The sequence below is a fragment of the Heteronotia binoei genome, chromosome 8 (assembly GCF_032191835.1).
Source record: "Heteronotia binoei isolate CCM8104 ecotype False Entrance Well chromosome 8, APGP_CSIRO_Hbin_v1, whole genome shotgun sequence".
NCBI lineage: Eukaryota > Metazoa > Chordata > Lepidosauria > Squamata > Gekkonidae > Heteronotia > Heteronotia binoei.
In genome coordinates, this window is record NC_083230.1 from 109,844,289 (window position 1) to 109,863,998 (window position 19,710).

Genomic DNA, 19,710 nt, shown 5'->3' on the forward strand with positions numbered 1-19,710 from the left:
TTTCTTACATGCCCAAGAAAGCTACTATTCTAGTCATTTTTGACACCTAGTAGATAATTTGGACTTGGATGTACCAATGAAATAATTCAATATAAGGCAGCTTCATGCATATGTATGGGGAGGAACACTGCTGCCAGCTGGGCTTTTGTTTCCACTCCATAGCTTGAAGGATTCAGCTCAGTACAGAAGAAGTCAACTTGTAGACTCATAGAGTTGGAAGGGACCTTCAGGGTCATCTAGTCCAACCCCCTGCACAATGCAGGAAATACCTCTCCCCCCCCTGCACTCATTGACACTAGCTCCACCCCCGGAAGGTGTGTATGGGGGAACCCTTCAGGATCTCTGGAGAAACTATCCTGGAGAAAAAATGCTGCCTGACCCCAAAGTGGTGAACAGTGTTTCTCCCCCCACCCCTAACAGTACCATTTTCTCTTGCGCTAAAGCGTGTGTGTTGTAAATAAGTATGGTTTTTGAGAGTCTCAGGTGGAGAGGTCTTTCGCATAATCTACTAATGATCTTTTTAACTGGAGATGCTGGGGATCGAACCTGGGACCGTCTACAAACAAATCAGAGGTTCTTCCATTGAGCCATGTCTTCCCTTCTTGCTTCCAACATCGTATTGCCCATGATGGACTGAAGCCGCAATGATTGGGCACAAGTTGTACATTCTTTGCTGTTGTGAAGGTTCTTATGAGCAGCTTTTCCAGGAGGCTGAAAACCGTTTTGGGAACACTCAGTAAATGTTTTGGGAACCATTTTGGGAACACTCGCTCTCAAGAGCAGTTCTCAAAAGAACTCTCTCAGCCCCACCTACCTCACAAGGGTATCTGTTGTGGGGAGATGATGATGATGATGATACTGGATTTATACCCTGCCCTCCACTCTGAATCTCAGAGTCTCAGAGAGGTCACAATCTCCTTTACCTTACCCCCACTCCCACAACAGACACCCTGTGAGGTATGTGGGACTGAGAGAGCTCTCACAGCAGCTGCCCTTTCAAGGACAACTGAGCTATGGCTGAACCAAGGCCATTCCAGCAGCTGCAGGTGGAGGAAAGGGAATCAAACCTGGTGCTCCCAGATAAGAGTCTTCACACCTAACCACTACATCAAACTGGGGAAGGGAAAGGAGATTGTAAGCTGCTCTGAGACCCCCAAGTGAAGGGCGGGGTATAAATCCAACTCTCCTCCTCCTTTTCTTCAAAACAGTCTTTTTGAGAACCTCTGGAATTGTGTACTTGGAGAAATAAAAGCTACTAGAGAGACAGACCCTGTCTCTGTGTGTGCACGCACGTGTGTGTACACATCATTTTAATCATCAGGCTTCACAATTAGCAAAACAAAGTTGACATGAGCTTGAATAATAAATCTAACAGGAGCCGATGAACACAAGAATGCTGATGATTAAGCCTTGTTTTTTTGCCCATTGTTTTTATTTTAGAACATTCTCCCCCCCCCCCCCCCGAAGAAAAAAAAAGATCAGGCTAAACCAGCACACCAGACAGTTGGCGGAGAATGGTTCAGAACTTGAAGAAATAAACGTGCCGCATGTATTCTGCAAAATGTGCATATTGTGTGGAAGGAAGCAAGAGGGGTAAAAGGTATCCGGGCCAGTGCCACTCTCCAAAATGGAAAGAGATTGCACATTCGTCTCATTTTTCATTTATGTGTGTCGCCAAACCAAATTTTCTACAGTAGCACACCTTTGAATTCATTAGCTTAGAACTGCTTTTAATTTGGTGTTTCCCTTGAGAGCCATTATATTTTTCTGCTGTCAGCCTGATGTTGAAGAGCCAAAAGGAAAGCGGCAGATGTGGCATTTTCATCTATTTTGTATCATACTTAAAAAATGGCATTAACTGCTGTACACAGAGAAGAGCGATGCTTTTTTTTCAAGCAGCCCCCCTTATTTGCATATATTAAGTAGCTTTACATTAAAGCTGGTTTCAAAGATGGGTGGCGGGTGTGGTGGGGGGGAGAGTTATAATCCTTCCATGTTTAAAATAAGAACCCTGTCTAGATCTGTGCAGGGTTCTTGTGAATTTGCTGTTTGCAACACAGCCGCTTGAAAGTAAACCACAGTTTCAAACAAAAACAGTATATGGTGCGTTGTGTGTGTTTAAAAGAAAAACTTTGAAGTTAAAAAGTTAAAGCATTTTAGAAGAGGTTTAAAATGGTTCCTGCAGTATAATATACCTGCATTCCTAATGTGGCTATATATAGTTGACTGCCTCATTTACTTTAATGGGCTACTTGAATAACATAATCATAGCTATAAGCATGGCATAGGGTTGTAAGGTGCCTGAACCACTAATGCTTTCTGACGCTTTAAATGACTTCTTCATAAAATGTTCTTTAATAATGGTAAAGCTTTTAGCACTAGGTGTCAAAAATGACTAGAATAGTCGCTTCTCCCCCCACCCCTAGCAGTATCATTTTCTCTCGCGCTAAAGCGTGTGTGTTATAAATAAATAGCATGGAGGCCAAGGTTTTATGGCTCTCGCATTTGCCGTGAGATCGACGAAGCCATTTTCTCCATTGCACTTTCAAAGAGACTAGCCCTCAAAGCCACGTAGTTGCATAATATTTTGGAACTGTAGCCGCTCTTATGTATTTTTGTCGTGTTGCGAGATTGCAAGTATTCCTCCGGACTCCCAGCCCCATCAAGGCTAAAGATTTTTGAGCACAGCAAACGAGTTTTGTGTATTTGTAGAGTAAAGAAGGAGGAAAGGCAAACAGTAAATTATTTCAAAGGGTAGAGCAGAATTATGGAACTAAAGAGAAACCTTTCTGATGATACAATGTTTATCCAAATTACAGTTGAAATAGGCAGGCCTTGGATTCAGTGGGAACTCACAGGAGCACAGCTCCTGAATCTTTCTGAGAGTTCCACCTCCTCCTTCTGAAAGTCCCACCTCCTTGTCCATTGACTAGTAGGTGCAGCTGCATAATAATCCCTGGATGAGCTCCACCACCTATTTTTCTACAAAACGGCCCCTGGAAATAGGTCTCACTCTTACCCGCCTTGCACTCAGTAATCCCAGGTGTGGGGGGAGAGGCTAGAAGAGAGTATCATGGACGCTGTGATGTCACTTCTGGGAAATCACCAGGAAATGATACCACAGTGTGTCTTTCTCGCTCTCTCCATCCCCTCTAGGAATTCTTGCAGCACTGCAGACAATGTGACATCACTTCCAGGTGATCATCCACACTCCCCCCCCCCCACACACACACACTGCTCTGTTGCTCAAGCATAGGTGGTGGAGTGCAGGGATGGGAACTTTCCTGTTGTGAGTGGGCAAATGGTAAGCCTACTCTTTCCACCTAACAAAGTAAGTTTGTAAAAAGGTATTTCATTACCAGGTTGGAAAGTGAAGGTAGGTTCAAATGTAGGTAGTAGAATTGTTAACTTCTAAATTTGTTGTTGTTAACCTTACCTTCTCCTGGATTTCTTCCTACCCCTACCCCCATTTATATTACTTCAGGTTATTTGGCGTTACAGGAAACTGCGCAGCCTGCAGCAAACTCATCCCTGCTTTTGAGATGGTGATGAGAGCCAAGGAAAATGTTTACCACCTGGACTGCTTTGCATGTCAACTTTGTAATCAGAGGTAAGAGGGTTTCTTGGTCTCTTTCCATGTACTGAAGCCAAGTATGCAGCTGTGTGGAATAGGAAGGCTGCGGACGCAGCGTCTTCCTGTTGTCCTCTGGGCAGAGTTCATGATGTGGTTTGGGGTTTTTTTGTCAATAATAGCCTGAGTGGCTTGGGCATGATGCATAATCACTGTTTCTTTCTCTGCATCCCATCACAGTTTTCTCATCTTTGAGTGGCGACACCCATTGTGATGTTGTCATTTAAAACTGGGACATGTTGAATAGCGTACTTAGTTGGGTTGTCAGGTCCTACCTTGCTGCCTGCAGGGGAATCCTGGAGGTGTTCCAGGAGTTTCCTGACAAGTGTGCAGCATGATGATACCCAGGGGTAGAATTCTAGTAGGAGCTCCTTTGCATATTAGACCACACACCCCTGATGTAGCCAATCCTCCTGGAGATCACAGTAGGTCCAGTACTCTCTTGGAGGATTGGCTACATTGGGGAGGGTGTGGTCTAATATGCAAAGGAGCTCCTGCTGAAATTTTACCCCTGATGATGTCACTCAGAGTGACATCATCGCACGCAGCACACTAGGTTTCGGGGGAAACTATGGGGGCGGTTTTTGCTACAAAACCATAGAGCTTGCCCAAAAACCAGAGTGTCATTGTGCGACATTGTTGACACAATTACATAACTTCCAAGTGATGTCATTGTGTCAGGGATGTTGTGATGACATCTCTATTTGGGAGTGGGGTTTCCCCAGCTGGGCAGTGGCAGATTGGAGCCCCGAAGACTGGGGAGGAGATCCTTGGCTGGACTGGGGGTCTGACAACTGTAGTATTTAGTGACCATCCCATGGCCCTGGTTACAGAACCCCTGTCCTTTGGAGAGCTGTCAAAATATTGTGTGGGAGCATTTTTGGAACCGTTATGAAATTGTATTTGGGCTAAGTTAGGGGTGAGAGTCAAAAGTGAAAGAGTTTATCCTATCTTTTAGCGCTTTCTGCTGTTTGTAATGGGATACTTACAAGGTTGGGGGGGGGTTAATTTGTTGCTTATCTTCTCTATGCCAGTTTAGTGGGAGAAGCTGTAAAGAGACAGTTGAACATGTTGCTGCAAGGGAAATGTAAGGGGAAGGTCCACAATAAGTTCTTCCTCAGAGAGCCGATTGAACGTACACAAGCCAAATGAAACATTTAGTTGTTACTCTAGGCCAGGGGTGGCCAACGGTAGCTCTCTGGATTTTTTTTTTTTTTTGCCTACAACTCCCATCAGCCCCAGCCACTGGCCATGCTGGCTGGGGCTGATGGGAGTTGTAGGCAAAAAACATCTGGAGAGCTACCGTTGGCCACCCCTGCTCTAGGCAAATTCTTGAATTAAGAGGGAATGCAAGCATTTTGTCTCCCAGGATAACAAAATGCTTTTACCTTGATCTCATGCAGTAGGGCAGCTCCCTTCAACCAATAGGACAAAAGGGGGCATCAGAAGTTTTTTTGCAGTATCCTTTGTAGTTCTTAAAAGGAAAGTGGGAACTCATGGAGTTTAAAATTATCCATTTGCACTTTCTGAAACCATGATGCTTAGAAGCATTTTAAAAAAATAGACAATATGAGATTCTTTAGCTGTTTCTGGAGCCTCCAAACCTTGGTTAGTCAAATTCTATTATTCACTTGGTAGTTTTGGCCACAGAATAATCCTTGTGGAAACTTTCCAATCACTCTACTAGCCAAGGTAAGTAAAGAGAACCTTCACATCCAGAGGCAGAAAACCTCAGAATACCAGTTTCAGGAGCCAACATGAGGGGACGGCCTCAGCCTCTATGCCCTGTTGTTGGCTGTCCAGAGGATGCTGTACTTCATGAACCACTGGTCTGATCCACCAGGGCTCTTCTTATGTCCACTCTACAAATTTAAGAATATGATGGTTTTCTCCTCAAGATAACAAGACTCTTATCTGTTGAACGTAGCCTGCTCATCGTGGTTGGTGACCCACAAAATTTCATCCTGATCCTCTGTTCTTGTGGTGATTCCTGTACTGCACGAACAGAAAACGTCAACCACTAGGCAGACCACAGTGAATGAGCTAACGTGTAAAACAGGATAAGCTAATGTGTGAACAGGATGCTGGACGAGATGGACCACTGGTCAATCCAGCAGGGCTCTTCTTATGCAATTCTGAAATTGTGAGAAGCAGTGCATGCCTGATTCCATGTAGAATTTAGCTCAAAAGCATTTTTACTCCTGTTTAAACTAGTACTAGCATACTTCATATGGACACTTATTATTTTTCCCGGTGTATTCATAAGCTTTGTGTTGGGGAGCAGCGGGAAGAATATATAGAAGTGACCTGTGAATTGTCAGACATGAGTTTTTAATTCTCCAGGTGTTGTCTGGGCCACCTGAATGCCCAAGAGGCTATTTGTTAAAACGTGTCAACTGCTTCTTGTCTCTGCAGCCTGCTTTCTAACATGACTGGTATCAGTATCTCTGTTCAGGGTAACCATGGGGAAATACAGTCTGTGTCAGTCTTCTGTCACCAAGCTGGCGGTGTATAGAGTCTGCTCTTGGCATGGTCTTTTCCAGGGCTTTTTTTGGTAGCAGGAACTCCTTTGCATATTAGACCACACCCTCCTTATATAGGCAGTCCTCCAAGAGCTTACTGGGCTCTTAGTAAAGGGCCTGCTGTAAGCTCCAGGAGGACTGGCTACATCAGAGATGTGTGGCCTAAAATGCAAAGGTATTCCTGCTACAAAAAAAGCCCTGGTCTCCTCTACTATTTAGGGTGATTTGCACAGCAAATGAAGAAAGAATTTAGCCAGGTTGGTATCACCTGCACATTTCTAGGTCACAGAAGGGCTGATATTTGTCTCCTTAAAGCCCATGGACAGGTAAGAATTGCACATCAACACATGTTGCATGAACACTGCCAAACAATACATCTACCTTATTTATTTATTATTGTTTCAAGGCAGGATACCCTTGTAATGTGTGTGAACACCTACTACAAAATGCAACATCATCGTGCTGTGCTTTTTCCCTATCAGCCAATCACACGGAGTAGGAAAACTCATAATTGAATGGGATGTCTCAGCGGATGGGATGAATGTTCTTAGATGTTAGAGGGTTGTGAGAGTGAACTCCACCAAGGGCTGGATGGTCAGTTGTCTAGTCAAGACATTAACAGTCGATTTCTATTTTATTTGACCCTGGTCAACTATTCAGGGAAGCCAAGAATGGCACGAGGGCTTTTTTTGTAGAAAAATCCCAGCAGGAACTCATATGCATATTAGGCCACACCCCCTGATGGCACTGTTGTTTCTTGCAGCGCTTTTTTTTAAAGAAAAAGCCTAGCAGGAACTCATTTGCATATTAGGCCACACATCCTGAGCCCCATTGCACAGAATGTTAAAGCTGCAGTACTACGGTCCTAAGCTCTACTCACGACCTGAGTTCGATTTCCAGTGGAAGCTGGGTTTTCAGGTAGCCGGCTCGAAGCTGACTCAGCCTTCCATGCTTCCGAGGGTTGGTAAAATAAGTATCCAGCTTGTTGGGGGGAAAGCAGAAATGACTGGGGAAGGCAATGGCAAACCACCCTGTAAGAAGTCTGCTGTGAAAACATTGTGAAAGCAACATCACCCCAGAGTCTGAAACGACTGGTGCTTGCACAGGGGACCTTTCCTTTCCTTTCCTTTTCTGACACCAAGCCAGCTGAAACTGCATTCCTACTCCCCCCCCCGCCCCCCCCCCAAAAAAAAGCCCTGAATGACACAGTGTAGGAGAGTCAGTTTGGTGTAACTGTTAGAGTTTGGATTCTAATCTGGGAGAACTGGGCTTGATTCCCCACTCTTCCACATGCACCCAGCTGGGTGACCATGGGTCAGCCACAATCCTCTCAGAGCTCTCTCAGCCCCACTTACTTCACAGGGTGTTTGTTGTGGGGAGGGGAGGGGAAAGGAGATTGTAAGCCACTCTGAGACCCCAAGTGAAGAGCAGGGTATAAAACCAACGCTTCCTCTTCTACCTCATCCTCCTCTTCTTCCTCCTCTTCCTCTTTTTCCTCCTCTTCTTCAAAACTTTTTTTATTTGACAGTGATGTCATTTGTTAGTGAGGTCCATTAGCTCTGCAAGTGTCAGAGCCAGACCTCTGCATATATGGGAGCTACCAGAATCCATCTATCGAGATCTGTATTGTCCGCTCTGACTGGCAGTGGCTCTCCAGAATCCCAGCTAGATGACAGCTGTATCACCTACTACCAGGTCCTTTTAGTTAGAAATGGGATTGAACTTGGGACCTTCTGCCTGCAAAGCAGGTGCTCTGTCAAGGCTTCTTCTCCCTGTGGGCACAACAAAGCACTGGTCAGCCACTTTGATTGTCGAAATCTCTGATCAGCGGTCAGAACAAAGGTCCAGGTTCAGTCCCCAGCATCTCCAGTTGAGTGCCTCCATGACTGTTTTGCCTGAAGTAGTTTTGAACTGACATTATTTGTGCTTCTAAGCCCCTGAACACACATGAATTCCCCCATGGAGAGGGGTTGTGGCTCTGTGGAAAGAGCCTCTGCTTTGCACGTGAAAGGTCTTCGGTTCAGTTCCCTGGAGAGCTGCTGCCAGTCTGAGTAGACGGTACTGACTGTGATGGACCAGTGATCTGTTTCAGTATAAGGCAGCTTCATGTGTCAAGTAAACAGTGTGTCAGTACCCCGTTGATGATTTTTAAAAAAAATTGTTCAAATAAAATTACGATTTTCAAAAACCAGATAATATTTGACTGGCCAGGGGATTCATCAGCCCTCACTATACACTATACTTTCTGCAGCATTTGCTTGGCACTCCTAACATTTAGAATAGGAGTGTCAAAGATGTGGCCCAGGGGCCAAATCAGGCCCCAGAGCACTCCTATCAGGCCCTGGAGCAACTGGCTGTTGTCTGCTTCCTTCTGCATCACAGCTTGCTTTGCCAGGTTTACATCTTACAGACACACACCTGAACAGCATACTCAAGATTGCTACAGCACAGACATTGTCTCCAGATTTTGATCCAATAATTCAGAGCAAGAAGTGTCAGTTATCAGAGACTGTTAAATAAGCAAAATATTGCCAAAGTGCTAATCTTTTAAGCATGTTTTAAGTTTTTTAAACTTGTGTCCTTTATAAATATCTCCACTACCTGGCATTACGTTTTATGAAAGCCGGTTTGGTGTAGTGGTTAAGTGTGCGGACTCTTATCTGGGAGAACCGAGTTTGATTCCTCACTCCTCCACTTGCAGCTGCTGGAATGGCCTTGTGTTAGCCATAGCTCTCATAGGAGTTGTACTTGCTGCTGTAAGAACTCTCTCAGCTATCCATAGCTATCTCAGGAGTTGTCCTTGAAAGGCAGCTCTCAGCCCCACCCATCTCACAGGGTGTCTGTTGTGGGGGGGAGAAGATATAGGCAATTGTAAGCTGCTCTGAGTCTCTGATTCAGAGAGAAGGGTGGGGTATAAATCTGCAGTCTTCTTCTATGACACACATGGCCCGGCCTGACAAGGTCTCATTTATGTCTGATCCGACCCTCATAACAAATGAGTTTGACATCCCTGATTTAGAAGCTTTCGTGAATAGGCCTTGCAGTGCATGCTGGGAGAATATCTTCTGCCGTTCTGTTTTGTTTGTTAGCATTGTAGTAACTTTTTTTCAACCCAGTTGAGTATCCCTCACGCGAAGTGATTTGTGCAGCTGCCATAATTATAGCTTTCTACAATTACATTCTAAAACAAAGCCAAATTGACCTTTTTCATCACGGTTGCGCAGAAAATTAAAATATCAGACAAGTAATAACCACTGTTTAAGCTATGTAATAATGCAAAGCAATTAGAAGTTACAGGGCCATTTACAGTTCCTATACATCAGCCTTGTTTCGGTGCAGAACTAAGGAGTCTGCATTCAAAATAAGGTCAGTCTTATTTCCCTACCAGTGGAATCCATTCAAGTAAAGAAATAATTACTGGCTCCGGAATTGAAACTCAGAAGCCTTTCCCATCCTTTTTGCTCCAAACCGCTGTTCTGGTGTCATTATTAAAGGCGCCTAATACGTTCTTGTTGTTCGCTTCATTTATTGTGTGCCGTAATGGGGCTGCATATCTTTAGCACCGGTTCTGCACAATTAGCACTTAGTTATTGTCTTGTCACTTCGTCCCGCGCAAGACAAACTTCTTTAATGCAAGAAGTCAGCTAATCTTTATCAGTCAAGCAAGGCAGATGATTTTGTTTTGCTTTTTACTCAGAGAGCAGGAGACAGTGGCAAAAACGTGGTCTGATGGGAATGTTTTCTTCTGTACACACAGACATTAAAAAGGGACCAATTCCAAAATATAGGCCGGGAGTGGCCAAACCTGCTTAATATAAGAGCCACACGGAATAAACAGCAGATGTTTGAGAGCCCCAAGACATGAACAAATCTTAACACACATGTCTTTATTAAAACTCTTAATACTGTCTTTGCACAGAAAGATAAAATACATATGCATTCACTTTACAACACAACCGTGCTAGCATTCTAGCATCGTTGTGTTGTAAAGTGGGAAACAGTCCCCATTAGACCAGCTGAGAATAACAGTCCCCATAAGACCAGCATAGGGAAAGGTCAGAGAATTATTTTTGGCACCAGTGGGAGAAGGAAACACACATGTACCATATAAATAACTGGCCATCGTTTGCATCATTATGCATCTCTCTTTGCCTTGACACCGAGGTTACTAAATACAGCTCCTAAAGGAGCTATGAAATTAAGGGGAACCCCCATGCAGCACTTTTTAATACCATCTCTCCTTCCAGTGGCTCCCTCAGCTCTTGCGCTCTCTTTTCCCACTCTTAAGTTTCCAGGCAACCTCTGTGATGGAGGAGAAGAGCTTGCAGGCCTGCCTGTTTCCCCTTCCTTTCTGCTTCACACATGACAGAACTAGTTACCTGCCTCTGGGTCAGGGCTCAGAGACTGACTGAGGTCCTAATGCTAAGTACGCTTACTTGAGAGTAAACCTGCATTAAGTTCCACCTTGATCTCCGGGAACCACACAATATGTGTGAAAGAACCACACATGGCTCCCGAGCCACAGTTTGGCCACCCTTGATATAGGTGTGTTCAATAGTGAGTTCGATGCAGCAGAGTTCAACCAGGAACATGTTTTATTAAAGAACTACACACTAAGGCAACATGGCGGGGCCAAGACCCCGCTTATATACATGCAAATGAAACACACACACACACCCGGTCTGTTGTGGGGGAGGGTGTCTGTTGTGGGGGAGGAAGGTAAAGGAGATTGTGAGCTGCTCTGAGACTCTTCGGAGTGGAGGGCGGGATATAAATCCATTTCTTCTTCTTCTTCTTAGAGGGAACATTGCCACTGGAGTCCCATATCAAATCACGGCTGTCAAGTTTCACACCAAGACTGCTCATTGGCTTCTGTTCAGAGTTGAAATCTTATCAAATGTTTTAGGTGTCCCCACAGTTGCCTAGATGTGCACGAAAGCTGCCAGGAAACATTAAATTCAGTACACAACAAGGTGAAAGCATGGTTTGGTATAAAAGTATGGAAGATATCCACATAACCAGCAAAGACTGGTTTATTGAGGCAAAACTGGATGTTAAACTGAAGACATGTCCCAAAATGGCAAACAGGGGCGACCCTAGGGTGTGCGGCACACCAGGCAGACTTGCCTGGCACTGATCCCTCCCCTATTTTTTTAGTCTTTGGCATGGAACCGCACTCCTGCCCCTCCTGCTGTCACCCCTGCCGCCTGTAGCACTCTCTGAGGACCAGGTGAAGGACCCTCAGAGAGCGCTACAGAGACTGCGCGCTGGCCAGAAGCCCTCCCCTGCCCCTCTCTAATGTTCAGAAACATCAGAGAGGGGTGGGGAAGGCTCCTGGCAGCTCACAGTCTTTGTATCACTCCCTGAGCATCCTGCAAGCAGAGGACGCTCAGGGAGTGATACAGAGACTGCACGCCAGCAAAACTTGAGCATTTGCCTATGACACTGGGCTGGAGGGCCCAATTTGGCACCTCTCCAGCCCTGTGTCTTAGGCAAATGCCTAGTTTGCCTTGTGGGAGGGCTGGCCCTGCCTAGGAATGCTTTTTCCTGGAAATAAACCCTACCAAATAAATTAGAGTAGGGTTCCGAGTAGACTAACTTAGGATCCTCTCTCCACGTAGTTCAGCTTGCCTTATGTTATGATGGCATCCCATGGCCTTTTCTCATCAGTACTGGTCAGTGATGTGGAGTGGACCATGACATTGTAGTGGATGTTATAGAGAGGAAGGAGGAGACATACCAGTGTGGATGCCATCTTTGGTGACAATTAGCTGCCTTTTCAATATAATGCTTTGCTCTGGAGAAGAAGGTTCAGATCAAGGTTTACGATGACTTGGGATGTTTCAGTCCTAAATTCTCCTGAGACACAGAAATATTCTAGTAGCATGGACTTATTAATAAGAGCACTTGAGAAGTATTGCTTCACCTGAGCCATTAAATCGGTGGGTTTCTTGAATACCAGGGTGGCTTTCCGAAGCCACAGACAATCCAAGAAATATCTGCAATACTATTGTACTCTTGGGGGGGGGGGGGTGTTCACACTTCACTAAATAATGCATTTTTGCTATTCTTACACACGAAAAATCCAGTTGCAAAACATTATTTAGTGTAGTGCAAACGCACCCTTTGTCTTGGCATGAGCCACCTTTGGAAACTCCCAAGAGCAGTCTAGAAATATTGGAAAAGCAAAATAATTTTGGCACATTTATTTATGTATTGCACTTATATCCCGCCCTCCCCAAACGGACTCAGGGCTCATGAACTTCCATAATTGTTTGGAGGGTAGGAAGTTTTTTAAAAAACGTTTCAAACGTTTATGTCTCTTCTAAATACTACAGGAGTAGAAAGAAACCTTGGAGAAGTCATTCAGATGTTTTAATCATGGATACTTTCCCAAAGCCAGAAGGACTCAACTGGAAGTATTTCCTCCCACTAAAGTGTTTTCAGGACAATTTTTTTTTTTTCCAAATCCCTACTCTAGCCATGGAAGCTTGCTGGCCAGCCATGGGCCAGTCACACACTCTGCCCTGTTTACCTCACAGGGGTGTTATTGTGCAGATAAAACAGGAGAGGAGAGTGACGTAAGCCACACTGGCTCCCCATTGGGGAGAAAAGTGGGGTATAAATACAATAACATTTTGCAGGAGAGTTTGTGGTTGCTGCATTCTGCAAAGCCTGCAGTTAAGCGGTGGGCTGGGCTGTTATCATATGCACTAATTTCTGTTATCACATGCACTGATTTCTATTTCGTAATGCTGTTCCTCTGAATGGCTTCAGTTCTTAGCAAAGTTGTCCTAACGTTTAAGAGAAGAAGAGATTGGATTTATACCTCGCCTTTCACTCGAAGTCTCCTTTCCCTTCCTTGCCCCACAGCAGGCTCCCCGTGAGGTAGGTGGGGCTGAGAACAGCTCTTTGAAGAACTTTGACCCAAGGTCACTCAGCAGCTGCATGTGGAGGAGTGGGAAATCAAACTTGGCTCTCCCAGATTAGAGTCCATGCACGTATGGCTTCCAATCCTGTGCAGCTCGAGAGCCAGTGTAGTGTAAGTACAGTGGTAGAGGTGAGGATCCCTGAAGTTCAGCAGGCTACTTTGGGCTCCCCCCACCCCCCTTCCTGGCTTAACCTAACTCACCAGTTTGTTGTAAAAATACCATACTCTAGGGTCTGTCAGCTATGTATGTGATGGACCTTGGAGTATCACAACACAGTTCTCCTCTCCTCCATTTTGTCTTCACAGCTTTTCCCATTTTTTGAAAGCCAGTTGGTTACTTTAATCTCCAGTGGACATATTGTTGGAAATAAGTAGTCAGAAAGAATTTGTAAAGTTAGGCTTTCTTTGGCATGTTTTTATTTGAATTATTCGTGTTGTCGTTAAAATAAAATTCAGAAAATTAATAAAAATGCGTATTAAAAATAAGTAGGTTATTTCTCTAGCCTCTAGGGTCACCACCCTCATGGAGATCTCCTGGAATTGTAACTGATTTTCACATTGGAGAGATAAGTTCTCCTGGAGATAATAGCTGCTGGGGGCGGGGGGGCTCTGACATTATAGCACACTGAGGTCTTTTTTCTCCCCAAATCCTGCCCTTTTCAGGTGCCACCCCCAAATCTCCAGGAATTTCTCAGAGTTGGCAGCCCTGCTAGGCATCACTGGTTACAACACCCTGAGACCAATTCCTCATGAGCAGTTGCTCCACCCCCAGGCTTCTGTTTTCCTCAGAGCGAGCAACCGATTCCCCACTAATCACTGTACGGCTGTTTTTTGAGTCATGGCTCCAGGGCCAGTTCCAGCTGGCTTGGTGTCAGGGGGTGTGGCCTAATATGCAAATGAGTTCCTGTTGGGTTTTCCCTACAAAAAAGCCCTGCACGGCTCCCTCCAGTTTCCTCCACCGTGACTTGCTCTTGTTTTTTGGAGATCTGGGATCTGTGAGGGAAATTGGAGAGAGCTACGAGTCAAAATGCAGCCACGCAACAGTTAGTGGTGAATCAGTTGCTTGCTCCAAGGAGAGCAGAAACCCGGGGGTAGGGTAACTGCTAGTGAGGAATCTGTATCTGAGTTACATGAATGAAAGTTAGGATCAGTTAGGTATAGCGGTTGCCAGGTTCCACTCAAGAAATATCTGGGGTCTTTGGGGGTGGAGCCAGGAGCAAGGGTGTGACAAGCACGATAGAATTCTGGGCTCTGAACGCACTCACTGCCACACACCCCGACTTCACCGAGGCCTCCCAAGCTTCAGGAAGCCTCGAAGAAGTCAGGACGGCATCAGGCACGAGGCATGAGGAGAGGAGTGGTGCCCTAGGTGGCTACCTACTTGGCCTACTCCCATGTGCCAGCCCTGCCTGGTATTTATGGTTCTGGCAGCCAGGAAGTCAGGAGTTTTCTCTACTGATCTTCCTTTTAGTATATAGAAGGACAGCAAAAGTAGAAACGCAGCCAGAGAGTTTCTTAAATCATGGCAGATGGTTCATGACAGGACATGACATGGACAAGTTCCAAAAGGAGCTCACACAGATTGAGCATACATGATGAGTAACAAGCTAAGATCAAGTGACATCTCGCTTGCTTTTCAGAAGTGAAGAGAGCTCATCTATAAAATAGCATCAAATACTGCATTACAGCTCTCTTTCCCCTCATCTTAGATTTCCAGTGAAGTGTGACAGTTCACTACACGATACTTGTATACTGTTGCCGGTTGCAAATCAAACCCGAACCAATCTTTTTAGTCCAAACATGAGGTATTACAACTAAATTTGGATTATTTCCTCAAGTTAAAAAAAAACACAAGCTCTAAAAATCTTTGCGATCCACTTGGCGCTTTGAGGGACTAAGTTCCAAATATGCATTTTATGAGCAGGTTGTATTTGTAGTGTGTGATTTTTCCAAAGTCAGAGAGCCAGTTTGATGTGGTGGTTAAATGTGCAGACTCTTATCTGGGAGAACCAGGTTTGATTCCCCACTCCTTCACTTGCAGCTGCTGGAATGGCCTTGGGTCAGCCATACCTCTGGCAGAGCAGTCCTTGAAAGGGCAGCTGCTGTGAGAGCCCTCTCAGCCCCACCCACTTCACAGGGTGTCTGTTGTTGGGGGAGAAGATATAGGAGATTGTAAGCCGCTCTGAGTCTCTGATTCAGAAAGAAGAGTGGGGTATAAATCTGCAGTTCTTCATTGACTTAGTCTTCCACCTTGAATGGTGGTGGTTATGGGGTCTTTCCTTTCTTCATGCGGAAGGATGGGCAAACAGTTGCGAAGAAGAGTGATAGGCATACTGGTTGCCATTCCTCATCAGTTGAAGGTGTATTTCTCTTAAGTACACTGGGGGGAAAAATCCGTTTTTCTCCATGAGGCTACTGCTGCTCCATGTGCAGGCTGAGTTGCTGATAGCCCCAAATCGTTAGATGCCTCGGCTGCAACCTGTTGGACACTGCTGACTGAGCTCTGAAAGACGGTGAGCAAGAGGAAGATTTAAGTGGAGCAGGTCTACTTTTTCCTCTGCTTTTATCTATTTATAGTTTGCTTTTCTCACTGGGCCTCAAGGCAGATTAAGGGTATGAAACAGTGCCATCAGACAGACAAGTGAACCAATGAAGGATGCCATAGGACTGGGATGACAGAATTAGAATCATGAGGAAGGGACCTCCAGGGTCATCTCCTCCAACCTCCTGCACAATGCAGGAAATTCACAAATACCTACCCACACACACGCACCCCCAGTGACCCCCTGCGCCATGCCCAGAAGATGGCAAAAGAACCTCCAGGATCCCTGGCCTGGAGAAACATTGCTTCCTGACCCCCAAAGTGGTGAATAGAATTTCCCTGGGCATGTAAGAAGGGGCCACGAGAACTAAGCATGGATAAAGTGCTTCTTCACTCAAAGGGTGATTAACATGTGGAATTCACTGCCACAGGAGGTGGTGGCAGCTACAAGCATAGGCAGCTTCAAGAGGGGAATGGATAGGCATATGAAGAAGAGGTCCATCAGTGGCTATTAGCCACAGCTTATCGTTGGAATGCTCTGTCTGGGGCAGTGATGCTCTGTATTCTGGTGCTTGAGAGGGGCACAGTGGGAGGGCTTCTAGCCCCACTGGTGGACCTCTAGATGGCACTTGGGTTTGGGTTTTTTTGGCCACTGTGTGACACAGGGTGTTGGACTGGATGGGCCACTGGCCTGATCCAGCATGGCTTCTCTTATGTTGTTATGCCCCCTCCCACTCATGATCCGCCTAAATCCGTAGAATCAGCATTGCTGTCAGATTATTAGAGAGCAATGCAAGCAACAAATTATCTAAGGTGTTTCATTCTTCTATGCCATTAAAGGTTTTGAATCTGAAATTATCTAAGGCAAGGTATATTATAAACCATGGCTGCTTCCAGGGTTTTTTTTGGGGGGGAGGGGGTTTCACAGGCAGACAGTACCCAGGGGTGGCCCCCATTTGCCCATGACCTGGGCCCCCTCACATTCTCCTTTCCACTGTCACACCTGCACGCTCCCTACCCGTCTCTCATTTTTCTGTTTGGAAGCCCTCCTACGGTTCATATTCAGTTGCCTTCACCCCTTGCACACCCTTTCCTTGACAGCACTGGCCAATCTGTGCAGCTGGAAGTGCTGTAGGCGTTGCCACCAAGAACCCCACTGCTGTGCATCATCCACATGCTCTTCCTCAATTATACTGGACTTTAGGAAGCATGGCGCAGGTAGGGGAGGTGTGCAGATAGGGGTCAGTGGCAGTGGGCCCCACTGGAAGTCCGGGGCCCTGGTGCCAGTTTTAGTATGAACGATTGAGAAAGTGAACTTCCTCATTCTCGCATGTGAAGGAGAAGGATTGTAGAAAGGTGTGCTCTCTACGGTACGCTTTTCCTTCCTTTTCCCCCATGGCTTTCCGATGGTGCAAAAACACAGCTAATGTGTTAGCTAATCACAGGCAACTTGTTGCATTTCGAATCTCTGAAAAACCTCCCTTTTTGCAGCATGAAGTACATCCAAAACTCCAGGATGGAATTATTCCACTAACATTCCCCAGTGGTATAGGGAAATTATGTGCCCTGAGTTGGCTGTTTTAATCAGATCAACTGTAAATATGGACTGAAATGTTTAATGCTGTCTACTGTAGACTGTCCCTGGTCTTTTCTCTGTCTGCCTGCTAAAGCATGGACTCCCGTGAGACAGTTGCACCTGAATCTACTTGTTTCTGAAATGCAACAGCTAATGAAAGTTGCTGAGAATATAAAGCCAACAGCATGCTTTATGCAGCAAATGAGTTTTCTGCGTGTACCATCGATGTTTCCTATTGTAAATCACTTGTGGAGAATATGTGTGTATGTTGTTGTTCAGTCGCACAGTTGAGTCAGACTCTTTGCGACCCCATGGACAAAGTCACGCCAGGCCCTCCTGTCTTCCACCATCCTCCAAAGTCTGTTCAAATTCGTGTTTGTTACATCAGTAACGCTGTCCAGCCATCTCATCTTTTGCCGTCCCCTTCTTTTGCCTTCTGTCTTTCCCAGCATCAGGGTCTTCTCCAGGGAGTGCTCCCTTCTCATTTGGAGCCAAAGTATTTGAGCTTCAGCTTCAGCATCTGTCCTTCCAGGGAACAGTCTGGGTTGATTTCCCTTAGGATTGGATCTTCTTGCAGTCCAAGGGACTCTCAAGATTCTTCTCCAGCACCACATCTCAAAAGCATCTATTCTTCTGCGCTCGGCCTTCCTTATGGTCCATCTCTCACAGCCATACATTACTACTGGGAATACCATCGCTTTGACTATACGGACTTTTTTTTGGCAAGGTGATGCATACAGGTATTTAAGGATCCTTATGTCCACATAACAGGCATCCATCTTGCTATATTCACATTCTCTTCCAGGGACTATGGTCCAGTTCAGGTTCCCAGACAGGTGCATTGTGGTGGTGGTGGAAAGTTGTACCAGACTTATGGTGGGTTTTCAAGGCAAGAGGTGTTCAGAGGGGGTTTGCCAGGATTGTGACGCAGAGGCAGGCAATGGCAAACCACCTCTTAACATCTCTTGCCTTGAAACCCCACCACAAGTCTGTTACAACTTTCCTCCACCATCACAATGCACCACAGTCCCTGGAAGAGGATGCGGACATAACAAGATGGATGCCTTTTCATGTCCACATAAGTTTGGGTTGGTTCCAGCGAAAGAGTTCACCGAATGAGTTGGTCCCCTCCTTCCCCAGGTAGTCCTCTCCTCTGAAGATGGGGAGACATGGAAAATACATCACAAAAGAGAATAAGCAGGCCCATAGCTAACCAGGGGCCCATGTGGCCTGGTCCCCTGACAGTTTTGGTGGGGGGGCAGGGCTGCCCCTCTCCCCCTCCTGCATGATTTAAGTCACACAGGAGGGGCACCCAGGAGCAGCCGCTGCCCCTCCCATGCCATTTAAGGGCCCACAAATCAGCTGATCGGTAGGCTCTAAATCATGTGGGAGGGGCAGCAGAAGCAGTCACCAGCCTCCTGCACAATTTAAAGGGTCTCTTCCCCCCACAGCCCCTAGCTGTGGGACTGGGAATAAGGTAAAATTTCCTTACTCCCTTTTCTGTTGAGGGAAGGTTCAAATGGAAGAGGGAGAGGCAGTTTCCACACATCACTGTTGTGTCCCATCCTGGTGCATGTCTTGCTTGCCTCCCAGTCCTCAGAGAGGAGTTTCAGGTTGCTCAACGAAGTTTCCACCCACTTGTAATATGAATTCTTCTGCTGGATCCAACCCATGATGCTTGCTGTAGGAATCAACACCGTGAAAGCAGCAAATGCATGTGAAGAGCAGAACTTCCTTAAGAAGGTTCCCCCAGTAGTGCGAAGTCCCTAAAATTAGCCTCTTGACTCCCGCACATCAGAGCAACTTGTTACACCTGAGATTCCAAGCTGAACTGGAGCCTTTGTCTCAGGCATAGTTTATACCTGTCACGTCACGTGTATATCAGGGGTTCCAGCTTTTTTGAGCCTGCAGGCACCCCTGGAATTGTGACACGGAGTTGCAAAATGGCTGCTGCTGGAGGCGAAGCCAACCACAAAATGGACGCCACAGGAGGTGGAGTCAACCGCAGAATTTCAGCAAATCAGATTATGTGTAATTCTGGAATCCATCCACTCACATATTCCCCCCCATCCTCCTGCATGGCAAAAAAATTGCAACAAACAGAAAACCAGCAGACTGAGCAGAGAGAGGTGATAGAAGCTTTCTCCCTGCTTTATATTTGCATGGAGTTTATCTTACTGTGAAGGCAAATTTAAACCTGAAATCCACCCCCACAGTCTGAAGTAATGTATTCCATTCCATTATATTAATATTTTGCCATTAATATTTCTTCTGCTACCACTACAGGACAAGGATCTTCACTGAGTGACTGAAAGTAAGCTGTGTGTTTAGGCAAGAAAAATATTTTAAATCAGTATGTTCATTTTTAAAAGCATCCTGTCAGATAGATTTCTGTTGAAGAGTTGCTAATAGAATGTGAATTTCCAACGATCCTTCAGCATCTGCTTAATGTGGTATGGTCCATTCTACCACTACATTCCCACTTTTTTCCCTGCAGGCCTTTGAAAC

At 45.7% G+C, this 19,710-nt stretch overlaps 1 protein-coding gene across 6 annotated transcripts in view; it reads left to right on the forward strand.

Moving 5' to 3' along the window:
* The window catches only part of LMO3 (LIM domain only 3), a 322,118-nt gene that overhangs the window by 292,823 nt on the left and 9,585 nt on the right, over window positions 1-19,710 (forward strand). For all 6 annotated transcript variants that reach the window (XM_060245867.1, XM_060245870.1, XM_060245868.1 and 3 more), the window contains exon 3: window positions 3,485-3,610. In XM_060245867.1, the coding sequence (XP_060101850.1) occupies window positions 3,485-3,610 (126 nt within the window). The remainder of the gene's footprint in view (window positions 1-3,484; window positions 3,611-19,710) is intronic.